The sequence below is a fragment of the Physeter macrocephalus genome, chromosome 12 (genome assembly GCF_002837175.3).
Source record: "Physeter macrocephalus isolate SW-GA chromosome 12, ASM283717v5, whole genome shotgun sequence".
NCBI classification, from domain to species: Eukaryota; Metazoa; Chordata; class Mammalia; order Artiodactyla; family Physeteridae; genus Physeter; species Physeter macrocephalus.
Window position 1 is genome coordinate 26,441,224 of NC_041225.1, and position 23,676 is coordinate 26,464,899.

Genomic DNA, 23,676 nt, shown 5'->3' on the forward strand with positions numbered 1-23,676 from the left:
TGGATGGATGGATGGATGGGTGGATGGATGGATGGATGGGTGGGTGGATGGATGGATGGGTGCGTGGATGGATGGATGGACGGGTGGATGGATGGAAGGACGGGTGGATGGATGGATGGATGGATGGATGGGTGGATGGATGGATGGATGGATGGACGGGTGGATGGGTGGATGTATGGGTGGATGAAGATGTGGGTTTTGCCTGGATGAACTAAGGAGCACAGGCTGCAGCACTATTTCCTTCTGAAGCTCTTCGATCTGCCCTCCTGCCCTCTTGGGAGCGCCCTCAGGAGCCCAGCATTCGTGAGTGGTTCCTCGTTAAGTGCCTGCACGTGTGTGAGTCCAGGACTCGGGAGCAGCCTTTCTTCCGTGGCGGTGGGGAAGCTGGGGAAGAGCTGGCAGATGACAGATGGCTTCTCAGACTGTCGGATTCTAGTGAGTCAGGTGGAATTCGAGGGTCTGGAATTAAAGCCTTCCATGTGGACGTGCCCCCAGGTCACCCTTGAGAGCCCCAGGCACAAGTGCCTGGCTGTGAAGTCCACTTCTGGAGAGGAGAGCGCGCCGGGTAGGCTCATTGGCCCCTCTGCGCCACTGGGGTATGGCGGGGCCCTGGCTGCGGGTGTGCCCTCACAGGTCACCTGGCACTGCTTTCACCTCTTCACCGCTTTGAGTCTCCCCTTCCTTCTAGGTAAAGGGGAGCGTCAGTACCCACGCTTGGGGCTGCTGGGAATATAAATGAAAAAGTGCATGAAATCCCCGGACAGAGCTGCAGGCAGGGGAGGGGGCCTTCCCTCAGGTGGCCATCCCGGACAGTAGATGAGAAGGGCAGAAAAACGTTATTTCTTTTCCTTCTCTCCTGAAGGCTTGGCCAAAAACTAAAACCCAAAAAGCAAAACCCCAAAGCCGCCTGCAGCCCAACTCCGGGCAGAGATGCTCACAGGCCTGGAGTGACCGTGTGCAGAGGGTCCTGGCGGAGACCCCTGATAACTTTGCAGAACCCCGGCTGCTCGGAGAGCGAGAGCTGACCGATGATGTGGGATCATTCAGGGGGAGACACAGAATCGCGAGAGTCTTTGGGGGGAAGAGATGGCAACAGACTCTTCTCTAAACTTCAGAAAGAAAAAGAAAGAACCTTGGATTTTAGAGCTGGAAGGAAACCTCAGAGACTTTTAGATGCACTCCTTCCTCTTCAGATAGACACTCGGGAGAAAAAGCCGGATCCCAGGACAGGAGCGGCCCGGCCCGAGGCAGCCCTAGGGCTTCAGGTGGTCCCTTGGCTGCAGTGCTCAGTCACCGTTAAGAGGACACATTGCACATGGAGGGTGAGTGACCTCGGGTAAGGTCTGCACTCAGGATGTTCAAGAGATGAGAGGGTGAGAGATGGTCTCTCCCTCACACAGAGTGAGGGCCACGCCTTTGACCGTGAAGGGCGGGCACAGCTGCAGGGGGCAGTGACCGCTGAACTCCTGTCCCCCAAAGAGCAGAAGTGAATTTCCCACAGTCCTGCCCTTTGGTCAGACACACGCAGCGATGAGGCCATTTATCCACGGGATGACGTGTGCTCTGCGTTTACTAAGAAGTGCCCTGATCTTGGCAGAAAAGGTTCCCCGACAGGTGAGCAGCGTAGGGATCGCCAGCCCTGGGCTCCGGCACGGACTGGGCTTGGGAAGACCTGGCTTTGACCCTCTTCTGCTGCTTCATCTCCAGGTGACCTGGGCTTCCCAGGGTCCTCGTCTGTGGACAAGCAAGTGACAGAATCTACAGCAGGAAGAAACATTCCGAAGCCTAAAATCAGGAAGCTGAGCTCAGATGCAGAGAGATGGGTGGATGGCGACCCCGTGGGCGACCCCACTGACCAGGGTGGAGCCAGGAGCCGGGTGCCCAGCCTGGATGGAGGTGGGTTCCTGGGTTGGAACCTGGGTTGGTTCCTCTCCCAGATGCCATGAGTCCTTTCTGGTTAACAGCTGTGACTGGCGGTTACAGAAGGAGGACTGTAAGTGCTGGATGCCCCCAGGAGAGGTGCCAGCCCGGGGGACTCCCCGCTCTCCCCGGCCATCCCGCCCGCTGGGAAGCCTCCTCCTGGGGGTGTGCAGACCTGCCCTCTCCACTTCTCTCCCTGCTGTGTCTGCACCGCCCTCCATCTATCTGGAGTCATAAGCTGGCGCAGACTCACATCAGTTTGCAGAAGGAGTTTTGCTTTAGCCCCGGGGATGTTTTGCGGGTGAAATGTCACGCTAAATATTTTGGAAAGAGCTCAGTGGATACTGTTTTCTTTCTGGCAACGTGCCCTGCCCCTCAATGGCTGAGTGAGAAGTGACATTGGTGACCCTGGCGTCTCGGGATGGGCTCCTCATGCTGGCGGGTGAGTCTGATAACTTCCGTCTAACTGGTGCCCGCCCCCCACCTCCAGCCCCTGAGCTGCCTTGAGCAGAAGTGGGGCTCACGGGACTTGAACCTTCAGGTGGAAGCATCGTGGCCCTGGCTGGCCTCCTGGTAAATGATGGGGGACAGGATGAGGCATGTTTCCTGCTGAACCCCTCATGCTGTCCTCAGGACCGAGAATGAGTGTCCGGTGAGCCATCGAGGCCTCGGGACAGCGGCCGGGCCCCAGGCGTCTCCAGGCTAGGAGCGCATCAGGGCTGGGTCCTTGTCTGTGTGGATCGTGGGTGCGGGGCAGCCCGGGAAGCGGCGGAGGAGGCGTCGGCCCCATCCGCCACCCAGTCCTGGGGCCCGAGCTACCTGCGGCGGGTCCAGGCCTCCGGCACGGGGGTGACCCGTGTTTCTCGGCACTTGGTTCCTTTGGGGAGCACGGAGTTCGGGAGGCGCCTTGCCAGGCTTCAGCGCTTTCACCGTAGGCCCCGCTCTACCCGAGCCCCGTCCCTCACAAAGTCCCCCGAGGGGCTGGGAGAGGGAGGCTCTCACAGGCCACTCTGCTGAGGGATGACAATTGCATAAGCGTCATAAGCTTATGCAGAGCTCCATAAGCGTGAGCTCTGTCCTCCCGATCGCCGCAGACACTGCACTAGTGACCGCTGGACCTCAGCTACCAGGGACACACGCGGTCACGCCCCCGCGAGCCTCTGGTGGCAATACGGGCATCAGCGCATCAGCGTGTGTGTTTCTGTGAAAGACGCGTCCTCATTTAACGTGTGTCCTGATTCATTAACACTGGAGTCTCGGCCAGCAGCCTGTCTGACGCGGGTTTCCTCCCTAAGGCGTGTCACGGCCTCCTTACGCCCAGGACACCAGACGGCACCCCTGCCCTGCTCTGGGGGCCTTTTCAACGGTGGCGTCTCCAACAGGAAAACACAAAAATTCAACAAACGCAGCGCCCACAGACTGTGAAGAGGACCCTCATTTACGGCTGAGCCACGAGGAGAGGATGGGCCTCGCGGGAAAGAGGCCGGAGATGCAGGCTCTCCTCCCCTCCCCGTGGCCCTGAAAGCACGGCGATCGCTGGTCTGGGGTCACAAACTGACTGTAGCGCGGACCCGGGGCCCCGAGGCCGGGCTGGGACGGGCTCCGAGGCCCGAGCCCCCCGCGTGCGCTCCGCCCGCATCTTTGCGCGCCTCCTGCGGCGGGCCAAGGAGCGTCTGGAAGGAGGGCTGCGCAGACAGACGGACGCCAGCTCACGCCCCAGAGCGAGGGTGAGGGACAGCCGTGGGCTGCGTGTGGCCCGAGGGCCCCTGACTCAGCGCACGGCGCGGAGGGCCGTGGGGAGGCCGCCTCCCCCCGGGTGGACCGGCTTTGCCCGGGCGGGAGTGACCGCTGCCCCCTCCCGAAGGGACGAGGCTGTGCTGGGGCTCCGCTGGGGCCGCGAGGACGGCCGGGCTGTGGCCGTGGCCCCGACGCGCTGGGCGCACGCGGTTACCGTTGCTGGCCCGCTGCCGGATGGTCAGCATCTGCTCTCCCGACAGCTTCGCCTTCTTCATGGCCGACGTGGCCCGCGGGCATCCCGACAAGCTGGGGACGAGACGGGAGGTGGAGTTAGTCGCAGTTCGGGGGGCCCCCGGGCCTGCAGGGAAAACTGCCGCGAGCTGCAGGTCCCCACGTCACACGACTGGGCTGGTTGCCGGCAAAGGGCCACCTGCACATGGGGAACCAGAGCGGAAGGTGGGCAGGGCCGGCTCTGCCCGCAGGCAGGTGTCTGTGGATGGCGGACTTGGGGCGGACACGCGCAGTGTGGCCTGGGGCGAGGTCTGACCGCTGGGGCTCGGGCGGGAGGGACCTCTGAGGGCCCCTGGGACTTTTAGGGAGTGCCCATCTCGCTTTAACAGACTTCCTTATTTGGGGGGCTTCCCTGGCGGTCCAGTGGAGGTAGGGCTCCCCCCTTCCACTGCGGGGGCTCGGGTGCCGTCCCTGGTCGGGGCACTAAGATCCCACATGCCGTGCTGCGCGGCCAAAAGTCAATACAAATATAAAAAACTTCCTTATTATGGAAAGTCTCAAACCTACAGAAGGGTTGGATTCAAAACTTAATGTCAAACGTGCAAAAGTTTGCAGAACGTGCAAAAGGGGCGGAGCGACGCGCTACCACGCAGTCTCACAGCCGGACTCGCCAGGGCCCCTCCCCGTAGTGACTTGGGAGAAAGCCCCAAACAGAGCCTCGGCGTCAGTATCTCACCTGAGGGCCCGGAGCGTGTGCCAACACCCTCACCCGCCGGGTCCACACGCCCCCATCTGCCTCCTAACCTCTGAACGGTGGTCCGCCCGGGTCCGCGTGTGCTCTGCGTCCTAAGCTGGGACCCGGTCCGAGCAGCGTCTCGGCAGGACGCCTCCCTCCCTCTTTCTTTCTTTCTGGGTCCACGTTGAGGACAGCGGTCTGAGCACCTTCCACGGGGGCCAAGCCTGGGCCTCCGCACCCCTCGCCCCTCAGCTGGCTGCGGCCTCAAGGGGCCGCACGGGAGGCCCCCACCGCACCGTTTTCAGGCCCTGTGGCGCTTCACGCGCAGGTGAAATGTAAACCAGTGTATATGCGTAGTATTTTACGTGTATTCATACCACGTGTATCATTTTGTATTTCGTCTGCATTTTCAGGGCTAGATGGACCCTGTCCTTAGAGAGTGACACACGGTCACTAAGCAACACCCATGGGACATCTGCGTTTATACAGGGAGGCCTTCTGAACGTCGCTTCGGATACATTTTCTAAAACTTTTTCTGATGGGGATTTTAGCAGGTGTTTTGGGGGAGGACACCTTCGTACAGCAAATGTTTTCACGGGGAAGCTCTGAGGTGCTGGTTCGAGGAGAAGTTTGCGTCTGGCAACCGTGCAGGCCTCTCCCCGAGAGGCCGAGTGACCGCCGTGCTCACCGCTCTTCCCAGAGCCTCACCGGGCCCTGCGCTCGCTCACGGAGCTTCCAGATTTACAGGGGAAGGGGCAGTGGGGCGTCACCCCGAGGGTGGCACAGCACCCTGTTAGTTAGCTCAGGGGCCAGCACCCCTGAGGCCTGTCGCTCGGAGGCGTGCCCAGGGGCTCCAGGATGCCTGTGGACTGGAAGCTGTGCACAGCGGGTGGCTGCCCACCCTGGTTCTCCTACCTGAACACAGGTGGGAGAGGGAGCTACAGGACAGAGTGAGGGTGGGAAGTAACGAGCAGGAAGCCCAGTCCCTCGGAAGCCCGCGGAGTGAGGGACTCGGGTGTCTCCCCGCATCCATCACCAGGCTGGCGGGGCCCAAACCCGGATGTGCAGCAGAGAGGATGGCCTGGAAACAGTTTAAAACACAGACAGGGCTTCCCTGGTGGCGCAGTGGTTAGGAGTCCGCCTGCCGATGCAGGGGACACGGGTTCGTGCCCCGGTCCGGGAGGATCCCACATGCCGCGGAGCGGCTGGGCCCGTGAACCATGGCCGCTGAGCCTGCGCGTCCGGAGCCTGTGCTCCGCAACGGGTGAGGCCAGAGTACTGCAGGAAAAAAAAAAAAAACCACACACACAGACTCCTGGACCCGCGTTGAGGGTCAGAACCAGATTTCAGTCTCCAGCTGCTTCGCCTAGCTTCCAGTTAACTGAACTGCCAGCCGAGAATGACAAATAACGGTGTCCTTCAGCCAGAGCTGGGAACTAAATTAGGAGACACACACAGGCCCGCAGAAGGATGTGTTCTGAGCAAACACGCCTGCACCGTGTTCCTCCCATTCCGATCCAGTGACTGCATCCCAGCCTGGGTCAAATTTGGAAGGTCCGGAGCAGGCGGGGCGCTGGGGCCGGGGGGCGGGTGCCCGGCGAGGGCGCAGCGCCATCTAGTGGCGGCCTGAGCCAACCGCACCGGGTGCCCTGGGTCTGCGCGGGTCCAGGATCTCGGGGCAAAGTCCCCTGCCCGGGGCCTGCCAGGGAGCGACCCCGGGGGGATCTCGGGGTGGTGAGAGGAGAGTCCTGAAGCGGAGACCCAGCGGCCCTTACGGAGACGCTTCTAATTAAAACCAGGCTCCAGGCAGCAAAGAGTTAACCCGTGTCTGCACCAGCACCCACCTCTGGGGCCCCAGACGTCTGGCCCAGGCTCCACCAGGAATTCCTGGGAGGCTCCGGGCAGACACTGCCCAGGGTTTCAGAAAGGGACAGAGGAGACGGAGGCCCAGCGTTTTATGAGGACATCCCCCCGAGTGGCACTTCCTTCAGGAGAACAGCACCCCTGAAAATAGCTCAATAAGTAAACATTTCTGGGAGGGGGGTGGTTAGAAAGACTCGGGAGTCCACTGGGAGGAAAGTGAGAAATTCGAGAGCACGTGGGGTGTCTTGCTCCGGTGTTTGTTCACGGCCCAGAGTGGCTCAGGAATCGAGAATACAGGGCCCCGATGTGAAAGGCCCCTGCGACTCAGTCTCTCTCCCAAGAAGTGCGGGTGGCCTGTTATGTACCTTGTTTCTGTCACTATTTACGATTTCACCATTGATGTTAAAATCCTCTAGTAAGGACGTGCTACCTCCCTGTACAGCATAGATTCCTCTGCTAATGCCACCCTCTGTATCGTAGCACTGTGGACGTGTCACCGGCTGATTCCTGGTGGCGGGCACTGCACTCCTGTTGCCCTCTGCGTCGTAACTCTGGGGACTCCCGGGGGCGGGCACCGCAGGCGGACGCTGCGTGAGGGGACCGGCGTTAACACGCAGGGCACACGTCACACTCACCGGCGCAGCCAATTTTGAGTTTGCATCCTGAGGCCACAGGGGGATGTGCTGGGGGCACAGGGTGTCCTCTGACCCCCATGGAATTCCTGCCCCAGATGATCTGTCTGAACTGCTCCCATCTCAGTGCTAAGCGGTGTCCCTGTGTTTCCTCCTCAGCCCAAGATGTGGATTTGGAGTTTATCCCCCCGCAACGTTCTGAGTTTCTCCAAAAACATATCTGGTGTCGAAAGCGTGCCCTGAGCCATGGAGGGAGGGAAGCGTTCGGGCAAGAGCCTCTGTGCCCACCTGGGCCTTGGGACAGACGGGGGTCTCCCAGTCACGGGTGTTAATTTGCAGGGGCTGTGGGTCGGACAGGAGAGTAGCAGGCTTTGCAAGCGCTTTATTTCTCCTGCTTGACTCCCCTCCCTCCATGCATTTTGATGGCATCATGGAGGAATCAGGCTTTTGCGAGCATCTGGGCCCCCGCTGGTGGGTATCACAGGACTGCTGGGGTCTCTGCCCGCCGAGGATGGGGGGCTGAGTGGCTCACGCGCTCCTGGAAGGGGCTGCTGTCGCTCATACTGTTCTGACCCCCTTTCCTGCCGGAATGACTGCTGAGTCCGAGGGCGCTCAGTACCGCTGCCGGGGGTGGGGCGGGGACAGCAGGTATGGAGTCAGACAGCCGACAGGGCTGGCCCTTAGGAGGGTCTTTGCTCAGGTGTTCTTTTCCTGACAGTGTTGTGACCGACACTGCTGCATCGAGGGGGCTCCGAAGTCCATCTCTTGGGCGAGTGTCCCTCTGGTGTGGCTGAGGATGATGTTTGTTTGGGACAGCGGGGTTGGTACTTGCGGCGGGGAGGCCTGGGTGCTGGGGAGGGGTGGTCCTGCAGTCCCCGGGAAGCCCCCAGGCTTCTCCGGTGGCCGTTCCTCTGGGGGCAGCTTGGCCGACGGGGCACCTTCCCTTCACTGCGCTGGTTACTCGCGAGGTCTTTCTCAAAACTCAAAAACCCAAGATGGTCTCAAAACTCAAAACTCTCAAGCTCTCAGAAACTCAAGACTTTTGGTCCTGGAGGTTTTTCTGGTTTCCTTCTTTGATCATTTTCTTTCTTCCATTTTCTCTCATCTCTCTACTTTTTCAGAAACTCCTAGCTGTTGGTTATTAAATCACATGAATTGTTTCTCTCTGTTTAAAATATTATCTTCTTTTCTCACCTCTTCATAATTTAAGGGAGAGTTCCTCAGCTTTGTATTCTAACTTTCCATGTGGAGTTTTAAGTCTTACTTTTACCTTTTTCTTTTAAAGAGATCTTTCTTGTTCTCTGAATGTTTTTTGAATTATGACCGTCATGACATAATATTCTTTCTATCCTCCTTTTCTGTCCGATGACAGATCACAGGGTTTTTTTAAAAAGTCTTCTCTTTCCAGAAATGTCTGTTTTCGCTGAGCTTTGTTTCCTTTCCTGTCTTCTTCTAAGCGTGTTTATTTTGCTTTCTGTCCTGTTACCTGGCGCATCCCTTAAATAGCTGGAAGTCCTAGGCTGTTCATTCCCATTCTCCAGACATCACACCTTTCTCTGGGACCCGCTGGTTTCGGGGGTGGAGCGCCCCGCCCCCGCCCCCGTCTGGATGGGCTGGAGCGGCCACAGCGGCTCTGAGACAAGCTGGGGCGGGGTGGGGCCTCCACATCCCACTTAATGCTGCTGTGAGTCCAGCACAAGGGCCACCCCGGTGTCCAGCTGCCCCTGGGGTGCCAGGCCAGAGCTCCCCACTCCACTGGGGTGACGGAGGCATGGGATGGACATCTAGGGGTCAGGCTGCTTCTTATGGAGACTTTGAACTAGTCCTCTGTTTTCAAGCCTTCTCTGAGCCCCCCACAGAGGGCCCACTGGTCTGTGGGTTCCGTGCGATCCGCAGCCCCCCGAGGTGCCCCTTCACCCATGTCCCCCGCCACCCCTTCCTCTCCTGGAGATGCGGGTCTGAGTCATTTGTCCGTCAGCTTTGCAGCTCCCAGGACTTGGTGGACGAGATGGCATTCACTTCTCTTTTAAAAATATTTTACCGTCTAAAAAACTTTCTGGGTTTATAAACTGAGAGTAGGTCACTGCCGTAGAGTTTTGAGATTGAGCGGAGATGACTTGTTCTCAACCTGTGGCGTCTGACCAGGGCTTTCCGTAGAGATGCCCACGGCGGTCTGGGGTCCGTGGGCACTTTGCTGTAATGTGTGTGCTCTTTCTGCCCCTTTCCTGGGGGCCAGTGTGGTGGTCTCTCTCTCCTGGAGTGATGGTGGCCCTGGTGGCCACATCCTAGGCACACCTGGTCCAGGGGACGGAAGCTTAAGTGTTGCCATGACGCTCAGGGGAGTATACTTAAAGACAGACCCGTTCTCCATCCAGGGACAGAAACAGCCTAGAGGCGAAGCTCCTGGGGTGAGCGGGGGGTCAGAGGGCAGAGCCACGGGGGATGGAGCCTGGAGCCGGGTCAGCCCTGCTGGCCTGGGCCTAGCGACGCGGGACCACACCTAGTGACCTAGTGTCCCCACCGCCCTGAGCCTCGCTCGTTCTCCTGCCGCATCCTAGCAGACGGCAGGGAACCTGCTTCTCTCTGTTTCTCCTTTTGCTTTGTCTCTAGGAAGCCCGGGGCTCACATTCCTGTAAATCATCGCTGGGGGCTGATCGTGTCCCCAAAAGAATGCTGACACCTTAACATCCAGAGCCTGTGACAGGACCTTATGGGACATGGGGCCTTTGCAGATGCTGTTGAGTCAAGAGGAGGTCGTGCTGGGGTGGAGGGCCTCGCCCCGTGACTGGGTCCTTACGAGACAGACACAGAGGAAGGCCGGCGACGACGGGGCGGAGACCTGGGTGACACCCAGGATTGCCGTCCCCTCAGCCCCCCGCCCGCGTCGTGACCTCTGTCTTCCGACGCCAAGAGGATAAATTCTGTTGTTTCAAGCCACCAGTTTGTGGTGTGTGTCAGGCAGCCTAGGAAACTGATCCCATCATACTTGTTAATTAACTTTGGACTCCTAATGCAGATGTTTCCCCATCTCCTATGACATTTCTATCAGTTTTTGGATATGTGAACATAACTGTCCTGTAAATATGAGTTTTTGCCATGAGCTCAGGCGGCATTGATGCGTCAGGGGGTGACAGATGATAGCAGAGGAGACACCCCCGTCACTAAGAGCTCAGGGTAAAGGCGCCGCAGGAGAGGGGGACGCAGGGCCCGGCCCCCTGGCCGGTGGTGAGAAGTGTGGCCAGGCGTCTCCTCACCCAGCTGGGCCCCTGGCTGAGCAGGGGGACCGTTCAGGGCACGTTCCGGGAGGGGGGACCTGGCGTGAGGACGGCAGAGAGGGAGCCCACGGGACACGGGGCCCCAGAGCTTTGGGAGGGGAACCGGGCGCAGGGGGCCGGGGCCTGCAGGGCGTCCAGGGTGGGAGCCCTCAGCCCGCGTGGGTCGCATTTCAGCTTGTATTAACTGAAATCAAACAACGTTAAGTGCCATGGGGACTGGACGTCAGCCGTGGGCCCGGCAGCCTCGCACGTCTGGCGATGACAGAGCGGTAGCCAGCGGGACACGGCGGCCGGTCACGCATTCTGTGCGGGGGGGGATGGCATCGGCCTTCGGAGGGCTGGCGGGAGAGCCCCGGCGTGTGTCACCGGTTCTTCAGAGGAAGCGAGCCTTCTCTGGGGGCTCGGGCAGGTTTTTGGAGACAGAGTCTTCTTGCAAAGGGAATTCGAGGAGGAGCGGGCAGACGTGTTAAACTCACCTTACGTCTAAGACTCTGTAGCACGCGCAGCAAGGACTGGAGTGGCCCCGCTGACTCTCTCAGGGATCTGAGGTCACGGGGGCATTTTCTCCCCATTTCTCTACAGTCACGGAGGCTCATGACCTGCCAGTGACACCACCCGCGGGGCCAGTGCACAGGGCTCCGGCCTCTTGTGCCATTGGGTTCCCAGGACGTTTCTTCCAACTCCAGGCTGCTCAGGGGATGAACAGAGGACAAGACGTGTCGGGTCCGCGCGGGCCTGGACAGAGCGCCTGGGGGGCCGGGACGGCTCGCAGGGAGGACGCCGCCTTTAGAGGGGCGAAGACGTGATGGGCTCGGGGCCAGCGCTGCCTCCCAGCAAACCGCGGCGGGAGCACAGCAACGAAGACCATCTTAGCGCGAGCGTTTCTCAAACCGTCATGAGGACCAGAGCACGGGGGTCACAAGATGCATCCGGGGGAACAAGGCCAGGAAGGAGGCGGGGAGCTCGGGGGAGTCTGGCCCAGCTGCCTGGTCCTCCTGCTCTCAGGACGCGGAGAGGACGCTCGCTCGGCAGGGTGTGGGCCTGGCGACTCCTCATCCCAGCCTCATCTTTGTGCCCTCACGTCCCTGTGGCCCTAGTGTCTGGACCTCAGGGGTGCGGGGAGGCCTGGCCACGTCGGGGTGCCCCCGAACGCTACCCTGCTGACCAGGTGGGGCTGCACGGCACCCGCCGGCTGGGGGCTGGGGTCGGTGCGGGGAGCCGTGGGTGGGAGCCAGTGTTCCTTAGCTGATGCGTTTTTTCGTTCTTCCTCTTTATTTCACCACGGGCTTTGCTAGAAGGAGAAGCATGTGCTGCCTTAGAGCTGGAAGCAGAGAAAGGGCTTGTGAGTTTCAAAGTCTCAGTGTTTTGGAGATGCCGGATCCCAGAGTCGGAAAGAAGTGAGCGCACAGGCTGTGGTTCTGGAAGAATTCATCCTGGCGAGATAAAGATTCCTAGAGAAGGGGAAGGAGAAGAGATGGAGGAGCGAAGAGAGCTGAGATGCTGGTGGTCCGGAGAGGAGACCCACGCCCGGCAAGAGACGGGGCTGCAGCAGAGACCCGGCTGCCGGGGACAGACTCCCTGCCCCCTCCCCCGAGAGCAGCCTGGCTGGGAGAAGCCCCCAGAGGCCCCACCGCCTCTGCCCTACAGAGGCCTGGGGAGGCGGATGCTGGGGGGAAGGTGGCTGGAGAGGCCTGGCGGTGCCAGGAATACCAAGGGCCAGCCATGTGGGCTGACGGCCAGACGAGATGACCTGGGAGGCCCCAGGCTGCCCGCTTGCCGGGAGGGACACCCATGGTGGATGCAGGGGCCACAGGTGCTGGAGGCCCCAGGCTAGGCTCTCGTCCCACAGTGAGGACAGGATGGAGAAAGTCACAGAAAATGGGCGGATGTGTGGACTTTGGATTTCTTACAACACAATTACATTTTAGAAACGGCTGAGTTCCTGAAAACCTGCTTTAGGTTCGCTTAAGAATTGAGGGCGATGTTGTCCTGGTGGGAAATGATCGGAAGAGTCACAAGTCCCACGTGTGTGTGTGTGTGTGTGTGTGTGTGTGTGTGTGTGTAACTGAGACTGAATCACATTCTGCACCTGAAAGCTTTGAAGACTTCAGTTTCTCCGTCTGTTCGTTGGAGAGAAAAATGACCTTGTGTGTTCATATTGTTAATTTTTTGTTTGTACATTGCTTTTTCCTAGAAAATTGTGACAGGCCAAGCTTCTTGGGGCAGGACTGTATTAAGAGATTTATTTCTCCACAGACCCCTGCGCTGTGGCCAAAGCAGCAAGCCTGTGGGAGGCCGAGTTCTAAACCAGCCCTTGGGTCCCTGCGAGGTGCCCAGGCCAGGTTAGCCCCATCCTGGAGAGAGAGGTGCTGGCGATGGGGTGGCCCCTCCCGTGACCAGGTGATGGGGTGGAGGCCCCTCCTATGATCAGGTGATGGAGCGGCCCCTCCCGTGACCCGGCGATGATGCATAAACAGCCTTGGACGGCTGGAGGGGCCTGTCGCCCTGCCGTATTGAGGGCCGTGTGGCCAGCACCCGAGGGAGCCTCCAGCGCTGAGAACCACCCTGGTCAAGAGCCAGCAGGAAGATGGGGCCTTGGTCCTGGAGCCTCGAGGAGCTGAATTCTGCCAAGACCTGGATGAGCTTTGGGGTGGGCCCTGGGCTGTGGGCTGGGTGGGGACGCACCTGAGACACTTTGTTTCCAGCTGGTGAGGCCCGAGCCGGGGCCCACGGAGGCCAGGCTGGACTCCAACCTGCAGAATCTGACGGAGCAGCCGCGGGGTGTGGCTTTGAGCCCCTGCATTTGTGGTTCTCTAGAGAACTGGTGAGAAAATGTCCAGAAACCTGTGGGGGAAGCAGCCTGGGCGCGTGTGCCACTGCGAGCCCAGCTCCAGGTGAGGCGGACGCTTAGGTGTGTTCACCCAGTCTTTGTCGGATGCGTCCCAGGCCCGGGATAGACAGGCGGATGGACGTGGATGCACTTCGGGAGGAGGAGTCGGAGAACGTCGAAGGAGGTGGTGCTTCCCCAGCAAAGCCTGCCCCGGGGCCGCCTGTGCTCTCAGGCCCAGGATGCTGGCAGCTGTGACCCCGGCTCCTAACTTTCATGGGCCCTTTGGGATTCACGGTTTGGAACAGATGTTGGATCTGAGCTTTCCCCTCCTTAGTGCTTTTCGTCAAATATTGGAATGCGGGGGTTAAACAGTCGGGACGCCTGAGGTGTTTTCGGGGACAGTGGTCGGCGCACGGTGGTGCCTACGGGACGGGCCGAGCTGCCTGATGTGGGGCCTTTCCCAGGGGGGCACCTGGGCCAGGGACCCGGCGGGAAGCTGGGCTTTTAAGGGCAGTGGCTTCAAATACCCCGAAGGCTTTCCCATGCAGTTGTGGGACCAGTAGGGCCAGTGGTCCAAGGAGCAGCTCCAAGGAAGCGGGTGAGACGGGGGCCGTGAGGCATGTGGCCGTGATGACCGTGGTTTCTTGGTGCCTGCGGCTCATCATTCGTGGCGCCGGTGAGCCCTGCGCCCCTCCTCTGGGGCGCCGGCTCCGTCAGGGCAGGAGGCCCGCAGCCCCGGGAGCCTCCCCACGGAAAGGACTAGTCCCTCCGCGGGGCCTCACCGCACGCCTCCGCTTGGGGGTCCCAGCCCCGCGCAGAGCAGAGGGCAGCCCCCGGCGGGGGCAGGGGGTGCCGCGCGCCCGGCCTCTTCCCGCCTCCGAGCGAAAGCGGGGCTCAGGGCCGCTCAGCGTCCCTCTGTCGTCCTGACGGGCAGCCTGGTCGGACGGCTCAGGGCTGCGGAGCGAATGGGGGCCCAGCTGGCTGAGTCCCGCAAACACGCCAGAGCAGCACGAGGTCTGCTCGGCATGAAAACGTTCTCCATCCCCGACAGCATCTACTCCTCTGGAGGGGCCGCCTCGACCCTCCACCCTCCTCACCTCCTGCAGCTCACAGAGAAATCCAAAATGGAGACGTTTCCTCTCGTCGTAGAGCGAAGTATGATGTTTCCAATATGCTTTTGTCGAACAGAAGACCACCCGCAGGTCCGGGGGGCCCTGGCCATGCCTCCTGTTCCCCCCGACCCTCGGGCCAGGAGGCGGCAGGGGCAGGAGGTTGGGGTTCAGAGAGGGTGGGAAGGGGTGCATGACAGCCCCGGGGGCTGGACAAGAGCCCAGGAGGCAGCAGGGGCAGGGCTGGTCTGCAGCCGGATCACAGCTCCTGGGCTGCGGCGCTGTGGAATCTGGATTTACCATCAGCGGGTTTTGAGTAAAAGGAACTCTGGGGCTGCTTCCGTGTCCTCCGTCCCCACGTGTGTCTTGGGCGAGCATGGCCCTTGTCTCAGCCTGAGAGGGAATGGAAGGCCCACCTCCGTGCTCCTGGGCAGACATGGACCCATCCTCAGAGGCCAAGGGCAGTGGGCATTCCTCCTGGCGGGATGGCTGGGTGGGACAAAGAGGTCAGCCCTCTTCACTCCCTCTCCCTGGGCTCTAGCCCATGAGACCTGGTTTCTTCAGTACCTGCCTTGCGGCAGCGCTGTGTTTGCTCTTGCAGATGCACAGACAGACAGACAGACTGGGATACAGATGGTCCACGGATGAAGCCCCCAGATGGTCCTTGGCTGAATCCAGCTTTCTCCTCACTGGCAGTAGTGTTCTCATCTCTAAAATGGGAACTATGCAGACCCCAGGGAGCTGTGGTTGCCTGTTTACATAGGTTTTGGCAAAAGCTATGGCTTCTCCACATTACGGAGAGGCAGGTGCCTAAAGCCTCGCTCTTCTCCTTGGGCTCACAAGGACTACGTTCCCCAGCATCCCACGTGGACTACATTTCCCAGCATCCCAGGTAGACTACATTTCCCAGAATCCCTTGTACTAGGTGATGCTATGAACTTGGTTCCACCCGTGGGATGTAAAGGAAGTGATCCATGCTCCCACATCTCCTGGGTGGATCCTGCATGTTCTTTCCCTCTCTGGCTGTGGAATGAAGACCACCCTTGGAGAATGTGCTGAAGGTGGCCGAGCCCTTTTCTCCTGTTCCCTCATCCAGTTCTGTCATGTGAGCAAGAGGTAAACTTCCACTCTTTGGAGCCAGTTTGGGTGTATCTGTTAAGGCAGGTAGCCTATCCAGCTCATATTTACATTAAACAGGATGCTTGATTGCAAAAAACCCTCATAGTAAGTACTCAATATGGTGACCTATTTTTACCACAATTCTCTTGGAAAGTATCAAGCACAATAAACATCCTTAAAAAGCCTATCTACTCATTTTTAAAGAACTGTAGAGGAACTGAAAATAAATAAACTAGGTCATGTGGTTCAGGTGGAAGAGGTTTAAGGGGGTCTGGGAGGTAATTAAAAAAAAATTATTTTGGTCAAGCTCAGTGAGAGATGACTTGCTTCTAAGATTATTTATTTATTTGTTAGGGTTAGAATCGTGGCTTTAATTTTGGAGAATCTTCCTAATCTACTTAAAGTGGTAAGATTGGGGTGATAGAACAGTATGATCAGCACACCCGCACACAGAGAAGCGGTTCCACAGGTAAAGACCCCCTGCCCACGCCCTCTCTCCAGCCCACCACCTCCCTCCAGCCCACTCCCTCCCTCCTGCCCACCCCCTGCCTCCAGCCTGCCTCCCTCCTGCATCACCGGCCCCATAGTGCACACAGTCCTGACACCCGCACCCAGGCTTGGGGGGTCTTCCTGGCCAGCTGAGCCAGCTGAGACCCTGGAAGAGCATCCTCCCTCCTGTCCTTGCTCCTGACACCTCTAACCCTGATCCTGGAATCCCGAGTCCCGGTACCCTTTCAGGCACCTCATCGTGCCTCTGATGAGATCCCGGGGCCTCGGTCTGCCTCTCAAGATCTGGCCCCATCCAGTCCCCGTGACCGCTCTGTGCCTTTAATTCTTTTCACCCCTTGGTTTCATTCCTTCAGGTAAATCTCGTATCCAGATTCACCCCTCCTAGAAAACCCTCCCTCGCTCCCGAGCCCCCACGAGCTACTCCCAGGTGTTGTCTCCCACCCCACCTGTCATTTTTGACGCAGCCAATCCTAACCATAGAGTAAACCAATTCCTAGTCCTTTATAGCAGCTCTGCCCGGGAAACAGGGACCGGGAGGAGGTCCTCCCACCCATCCTTACACGGAAGAAATGAGTGGAAATGATTTTTCAGCCAAGAGGGACTGTGGGAGCTCAGGGCACGTGTCACCTCTCAATGTCCTTTTCCCAGAATATCCGTGTGGTCACCTCCCGAAGAGGAAAGTGGGGCGAGTGGGCTTCCTGCGACCCGGAAGCCAGGGCAGATGCTCCCCCTTCATCCACGCACCTTAGGTAGTGATCCTTTATCATCTTGCTGGGTGGTCACAACTTGGAGGGAAAAGAGCAATAAAACAGGAGTTTCTGTTTCCTTCTACTCTTTTTCTGATTCTAAAAGCTGCTTTGCTTTCATGGCACATGGGTTGTACAAGGAGCCCTGCATCTCAGGGTACCACCCATGTCTTTCTGGGAGGACCCTCCTCACTGAGGCCTTAAAGGTCTGGGGAACCGGACAGCCGATAGGCCCCGGGCCTCCAGGGGAAGAGGCGTACGGAAACCCTGGCAAGCCCGTGTTTGTGCCCAAACCACGCTCCCGCCCAGGATTTCGGTTCTTACACCTCCAGGGAACAACGTTTCATCTGCACAATAAAATAAATGAAAACTTGCTCAACAGTTGAAAACTGCAGGCTGACGTGTGACAGGACATGATTCAGCCTTAAAAGGCAGGCGATTCTGACACAGGCTACAATGTGGAGAGACCCCAGGACGCTATGCTGTGCGAGATAAGCGATCACGGGTCAGACACCATGTGATTCCATTTAGGTGAGGACCAGAGAGTCAGATCCGCTGGAGAGTGGGTGCCAGGGGGCGGGGCGGGGGCTGGGAGTGCGTGTCTAGTGGGGGCAGGGTTTCCCTGGGAAGGTGAAGAGCTCCAGAGGTGACAGTAGCAGTGGCTGCACAACAGTGAGACTGTACTTACTGCCCCTGAACTGGACACTTAAAGATGGGTAAGACGGTAAATTTTATGTAATGTGCTTTACTGCACAATTTAAAAAATTCAGGTCAGCTCTCTCAGGGTCCTGATCGTCTCTCTAACCACTCCACCCCACGCCCGTGCCCTGCCAGACAGATTCACACCCGGAGGGAGGGCGCCCGCCCGTCACCCAACACCCCGGGGTTCCCAACCCTTTCCACGCAGCATCTACATAACCTTCCTCCTCAGAGGTGACAGGTAGCAGGTCAGAGTGTTCTGATTAAGCTTCACAGTGAAATAAAGTACCAAAGTCTCTGCGCGGCTCTGCCCACCACAAGCAGGGCCCCCATGGAGTTGCTTCTGAGATGCTCTGAGGATCCACCCACCAGCTCCATCTCACGGTGGAGCCGCGGTGTCCTGGACCAGAGCCCCGGCTCCCAGCGCAGGCTGGGCAGACCAGGCTGGTTGGTTGTTCCCTGGACTCGGGGAGCTCCTCCCGGGACCCTCCTTGGGGCTCTGGGTCAGCTGTCTGCAGACCCCAGGGCGCGTCACGGGGAATTCTAGGTGAGAGAGATTCTGCCCAAGTCACGGGAGTCCCCGGCTGTGCCTGTCTTCACTAGACCCGTCCAGAGATTCCCTCCAGCTGCTCAAGGCAAAGGCGCCTTTGAATCAACACCCCCCTCCTGGCCAGAGGCCCTGGGGAGATGTGTCCCTTGGGGGAAAAGAAACAGGGAAGGCCAGGAACCAGGAGAGCCTGGGCATCTTTAGGAGATCACCTCCGTCCTGGCACCTGGGTGTGAATCTGGAGGGTGATCAGGTGTGTGGGGTGAGCCCAGCAGCACGGGGGGAGGGGTGAGCCCCGAGGGTCCTGCCTGGTGGTAGCGACTGGGAGCCCGGGGCTTGAGCCGCCCTCCCTGCGAGCCCTGAGGACGCACTGAGCAACCAGCCTGCGAGGAAGGCGAGGAGGATCTGCTGGGTGGCTCTGAACAAAGGGTTATTCTTCCGACTCTAAGGCAACAATCCAATCAAAGGCTCGGAAACGAGCAAACGCCACACAGGTAGCAGTTACACGTACGCCCCCCCTCTTCTGCTGTAGTTTCTGGAAACTGAGTGCTTACATTTAATCAGAGAAGTGGAGCTTGTCTTCATTTGTGTCAGATTAGCCAGCCACGTATACCCTCATTCATAGGTCACGTGGGCAGGATTTTTAAAGTTTTTAAAAATTTTATTGACTGCTCAAGACTTAAGGAAGTAGGCATTTTTTGGAGGGCATTTTGGCACTTCCTATCAACATGTAAAAACGAGCATTTTTGCTTCTAGGACGGTACCCTGAAGACACCCTGGCACAGGGAAGTACAGAAGTCAGCAGAAGGGAGCTCCCTGCTGGGTAACATCCCATCTGGAGTGGAGACTGGGGGCCGCAGGCCGAGCCCTCCCTCTGGGAAGGAGTGAGACGTTTACCAGGCCAAGGACACGCCTGCTACCAGCTGGGCCCGGGGGTGTTCTGGTGAAGGGCCAGCCCTCGTCCCATGCAGACACCTAGGAAGCACTGTGATCTATTTCTATCAAAGAGAAGAAACCGGTGTCCCATGGGGGTCAGGGGTCTCTGTGCCCCTGGGCACGTTAAGCCAGGCTGCGTGCCTCTTTGTTCAAGGGCGCTTTCTGAAGGGGGACGCGGGGACTTCCCGCCTTGGGGAGAGTCAGGGAAAGACACCCATGTCTCTCTTTAGGCCCCTTCGTCCCATCTGAGTCTCTACCTGAGCAGGAATTTCTTTTACAATAAAATCACTTCCTAAAAATGTTAAGGCGCATCGTCATGCATCGTTCCGTTTGGCTCCTTGTGTGTTCCATGCAGTTTTGCAGATGGAGGCAAGGTGCACGGGATTTGTGGTCGGAGAGGCCGAGGGGGCCCCGTGGGTTTACGTCGTATGTGTGATGCCGCGTCCCCCCACCTGGATCCTGGGAAGCTGGGTCACGCCTGCGGTTTGTCCACGTCAGTCATTCATCCTGACTTCTACAGGGAGCCACTTGCTTCAACAGAGCAAGCCTCTTCTTCTAAGGCAACGTAATCGCATATATAGATATTTTACAATTAAGCAAATAACAATCAATGGCGATGATTGGCCCTTCTGTAGGTTTTCTGATGTATCTGATGAGGCCCCTGTCACCAGGTGCCACCCACTTTCCTCGAGTGCGACCTGCCTGCAACATCCAGCCAAAACGAATAACTAAATCCACACATACTCCTGTGAGTGTGCGTGCGCGCGCGTGTCAAACGACAGCCTATTTCTTTCTGTGGATCCTGACCAAAGACACGTGGAAACCTCTACGTACACACAGACGTGGTAGGACGCATCTGTGCTTTTCAAAATAAATTTGTTTCTTCCTTTCCCGAGCCTCAGAATGTCATGAGTCGGTGTCATAGTCTTTGGGGTCTCCTCTCCCAACCCGAGGGATGGACGTGGCGCCACCGGGGCCCAGCGGCACCGCGCGCAGAGCCTGGGCAGGTGTGTACTCACCTGCGGTGCGTGAGGAAGCTCCCGCTGACGTGTCCCGACCCGTCACAGCCCGGCGTGGGGCAGGACATGCCCTCCGTCTTGACGGACTTCCAGGAGAACTGGGAGCCATTGAGGTACCCGTCCTTCTGTCTCTTGGCCGCCAAGGGGCACCCAGACGCACTTCGGTGGGAGGCGTACTTGCCGGTGATGTGGCCCTGGCCGTCGCACCCGGGCACGGGGCACCTGGGGGACAGAGGGGCAAGCTGGGCTGTCTCGCCACCCTACGCCTGGTGGCCCCCCAGCAAGGTCAAGTTAACCTGACACGAGAGACAAGCCAGCATCCTCTACCGCAGCAGAAGGAAAGAAAAAGAGAAGTCCCGAAAAGACACCACCTCGCGGAGCCGTGAAGCAGTTCACCCTCCTGGAAACCCTGGTCCAGGCCAGGTGGGAAGAAGGTCTCCCGGAACAGAAAGTCCAGGCTTAGTGAGGGATGCAGATGCCGTGCGTGAAAAGGAAGAACCAGTTTGTTGGAGCAAGTGAGATGCGGGCATCTGTTCGAGAGGCGAGTCACAGCTTTTATGGTGGAGATGTGCAAAGTCAATGGGAAACTGCAGGATTATTTTTAAGAGATTGTCGTAGAAACCTGTGTTCTTCTGAGGAGCTAGGGAATATTCATTTGTTTGGCTATGTTTTCTGAGACCACAGGATACCCTTCCAGCTAGATAGGTTTCTGAGCAGCAGAGATTTAGTTAAGTTTCCTGGCATAGCTTTGGCACGAGGTACCCCAGGAGCCCTTTTTTTTTTTTTTTTAATAAATAGGAAAAAATCATTGGTTGAAGCTAAGGTTCAACGACAGGGTAATTAAATTGTGCTTCTGAAACTTCTCTATTGCAGCTTATGGCAAAGGGCTGAGGACTCACAGCCAAACCGCAAACACATTTGAATGTTAATTTTTTTGTTTTAATCAAAATTTTATCCAAGACACTGAATGAGATGAAAATGTCAGGAAGATGGCAACAGGTGTATCTCACAGACTTCTGAGACCCAGGCTCCCGGGGCAGCGGTTTGGGGCAAATGCCTGTGGGGAGGGGGAGGGGGCTAGCCTTCTACCCACTGTGTTCTCTCCATCCCGCCTTAGCGAGAAGCAGAGTATAGACAGCGAAGCGACCTTCCTAAGCTGGAAGTCAGCCAAATGTTCACTTTAGCTGTTGTAGTTAATAACTTCCTATACTCTCACGGACCTGCCTTTCTCGGTAAATTACACTGCTTTTCCCGTCCAAGGTAGAGGGAACTTTCTTATACTTAGGTGACTCAGAGCATCGGATGGATGGATATTTGGTTATCACCTCACCTGTCATTTAGAGGATGTTTTTGGTCAGTTAGCAGGTGTGCATGGCCTGGTTTCAACGCTGTGACCTCACACTTGACCGCCCTCTGCAAGCCCGACCTCCCCGCCAGCCCCCGGCTTCCCCTGACCTGCCCCCCGGCCCACATACCTGATCGGTTCCTGGTCTTCCTTGTCCTCTTTGCTCTGTGCTATCCTGATGCCACTCTTCTTGGCTCTTGGGCAACCTGAAAGGCTAAGGAAGAAGTGTGATTTCAGGAAGCGCCCACGCTGTTCACCCGGCAAGCCCCCTTCACTGTCGATGGGGCTTTGACGCAGTTTCCTGCAGAAGTCGGTGCTTCTTGGCATGAAAACGATACCCTGGGGGCAGTTCCTGTGTGCTCCCCCTAGGCCTTCAGACACTGTCAGGACCCTGCGAGGGCGCCCAGAGCCTGGGTGGGGAAACCGGTGTCAGGAGTCGCCAGGAGAGGCCGGGCTGACTTGCCAGGGGGGTGAGCCTTCTGCACAGAAGGGGCCACGGGGAGGAAGAAACACACGCCTCCCCGTTCCTTCTTGGTGGCGTTCCTGTGGCCAGACTCCAGAGCCCTTCGTCTTGAGAGGGGGCGTGTCCTGGGCATCCGTCCCCATTTACCTGAATACGGCTTCCCGTGGCAGCTGCAGAAGATGCAGTGCAAGTTGACCAAGCTTATTCTATTTAATTTCGGAATTTTGGAGATAGCGGCTCACGTTGTCTAGAGGAACTTGGCTAGCTGGAATGTCTATATATGAGATTTTCTCTGTTCAACAACAGCTAAGTGTAGGCTATTAGGCTATTAGATGTGAGATTATATAGAATAAGCGGGGATTTTGGCAGAGAACTGGAGAACCAGGCACTGGACCGTTTCTGGAGCCCCCAGGGAAGTGTGGAGGCAGAGGCCCCAGGGCTGAGCCAGGGCGCGTCCGGGCGGGACGTGCCGACCGCTCGATCATCCTGACCTCGGTCGTGCTTTCCTGCCGGGTCTGGCTTCAGTCTGAGCACGCTGGCCCTCAGGCAAGGGCCTGGCTGTCTTGGGGGGCACCCCCATCACCCCGTCACCCCATCACGGCCGTCTCCTTGGTGCTGTTCCACGTTTGTGCAGGCGCCTGGCTCCTCTCTGTAAAGTTGCAGCTCCCGGCAGGGGCGGGGCAGGGTCCGGAGCCCCCCGCCCCTCGCGTCTCCATTTTCAAGCGCTCCAACTTCCCTGGCATGTGGCTTCTCTCCCTCCGCAGCTTCACCTGTCACCCTCCACGGGACAGCAAAAGAGACAGGGTGCGTGCGCCTTAGATCACTCTCTCCTGCTCCCTCCATCTCTCTCCTCCTTTTCTGGATAAAAGTTTAGAAAGTGGGGGCTGTGTTTTCACCCCTCTGGCCCCCCCGGGGTCTTCTGTGAGAACTGCTCTGATCCGGGCGGGTCACGGCGACCCGTGGGAGCCGGACGCCGCCTTCGCACCGCACGACCGGCTGCAGCTCCTGCCGTCCCGCTGGGGCCCGCGTCCGGCCTCGGCCCGGCGGCTCCGCCATCTGGAAACTCCGTGGTCCGCCTGGCTTTTGCTCTGCCCGTGCTGAGCCGGTGCCCCCGCCAGGCCCTCCTCTGTGCTCACGCTGCCACGGCTCCTCGGTCGCCAGGGACCAGGTGGCGATGACTCCCAGCTGCCCCTCTGCAAACCGTGCCCCTACGACCGCTGCCCACGGGGACTGGGACACCTTCGCTGCTGCTGCTACCGGAGAGCTCACCATCCTCCCCGGCCGAGCCCACGCCACTCCCAGCTGCCCCTCTCCGGGGCCAGAGGCCGGGTCACGCGTGGCCGTTCCCGGGTTTTCCCTCCCACGAGTCCTGTGGCTCTTCCGTCCTGAGTGCCTTCTGAATCGGTGTCGTTCCTGCTCCTAGGATGAGGTGTCAGAGCAAGACTCAGCTGCACGCACGTGCGCTCTGCTTAGTCGGCCCGCTTCTGACTCGCTGCAGGATGGGCCCACACCCCGGCGCGCAGCACCCAAGGCCCCTGGCTCGCGGCGCCGCCAGCCCTGCTGGCCCTGGCCCACGCGGTCCTCTTGGAGGCTTCCGGCACGTCCCCGTCCCGGCGCAGCCATCCTCGGGCCTCACGTCCCTCCCCGTCTGCTTGGCCGCAGCCTGGACGGTCTTCCTCCAGGACGTCTTCTGTGCCCACCTGCCATCCTGACAGCGGCCCTGGGGCTCTCGCGGCCCCCGCGGTCCCCGTGGCGTTTCTCACTCCATCCTGGTGACCGTCTGTCCGCTCGTCCACACGAGTGTCAGTTCCCTGTGTGTTTATTCTCCTTTCTTCCTCTGATTCCCAGGCCAATGCCTTGCGCAGAGCAGGTCCTAGTTAGATGTTTGCCGTGAGTTGATCAGTGACTGACTAGGAGGGGTGGGTGGGACTCGCGGGTCCTGCCCGGAGCCCGTCTTTC

General features: G+C 58.7%; 1 protein-coding gene across 3 annotated transcripts in view; it reads right to left on the reverse strand.

Moving 5' to 3' along the window:
- The window catches only part of MYT1L (myelin transcription factor 1 like), a 152,714-nt gene that overhangs the window by 11,565 nt on the left and 117,473 nt on the right, over window positions 1–23,676 (reverse strand). For all 3 annotated transcript variants that reach the window (XM_024118873.1, XM_024118872.1, XM_024118871.1), the window contains exons 16-18: window positions 21,385–21,468; window positions 19,910–20,131; window positions 3,872–3,963 (exon numbers count right to left, since the gene is read on the reverse strand). In XM_024118873.1, the coding sequence (XP_023974641.1) occupies window positions 3,872–3,963; window positions 19,910–20,131; window positions 21,385–21,468 (398 nt within the window). The remainder of the gene's footprint in view (window positions 1–3,871; window positions 3,964–19,909; window positions 20,132–21,384; window positions 21,469–23,676) is intronic.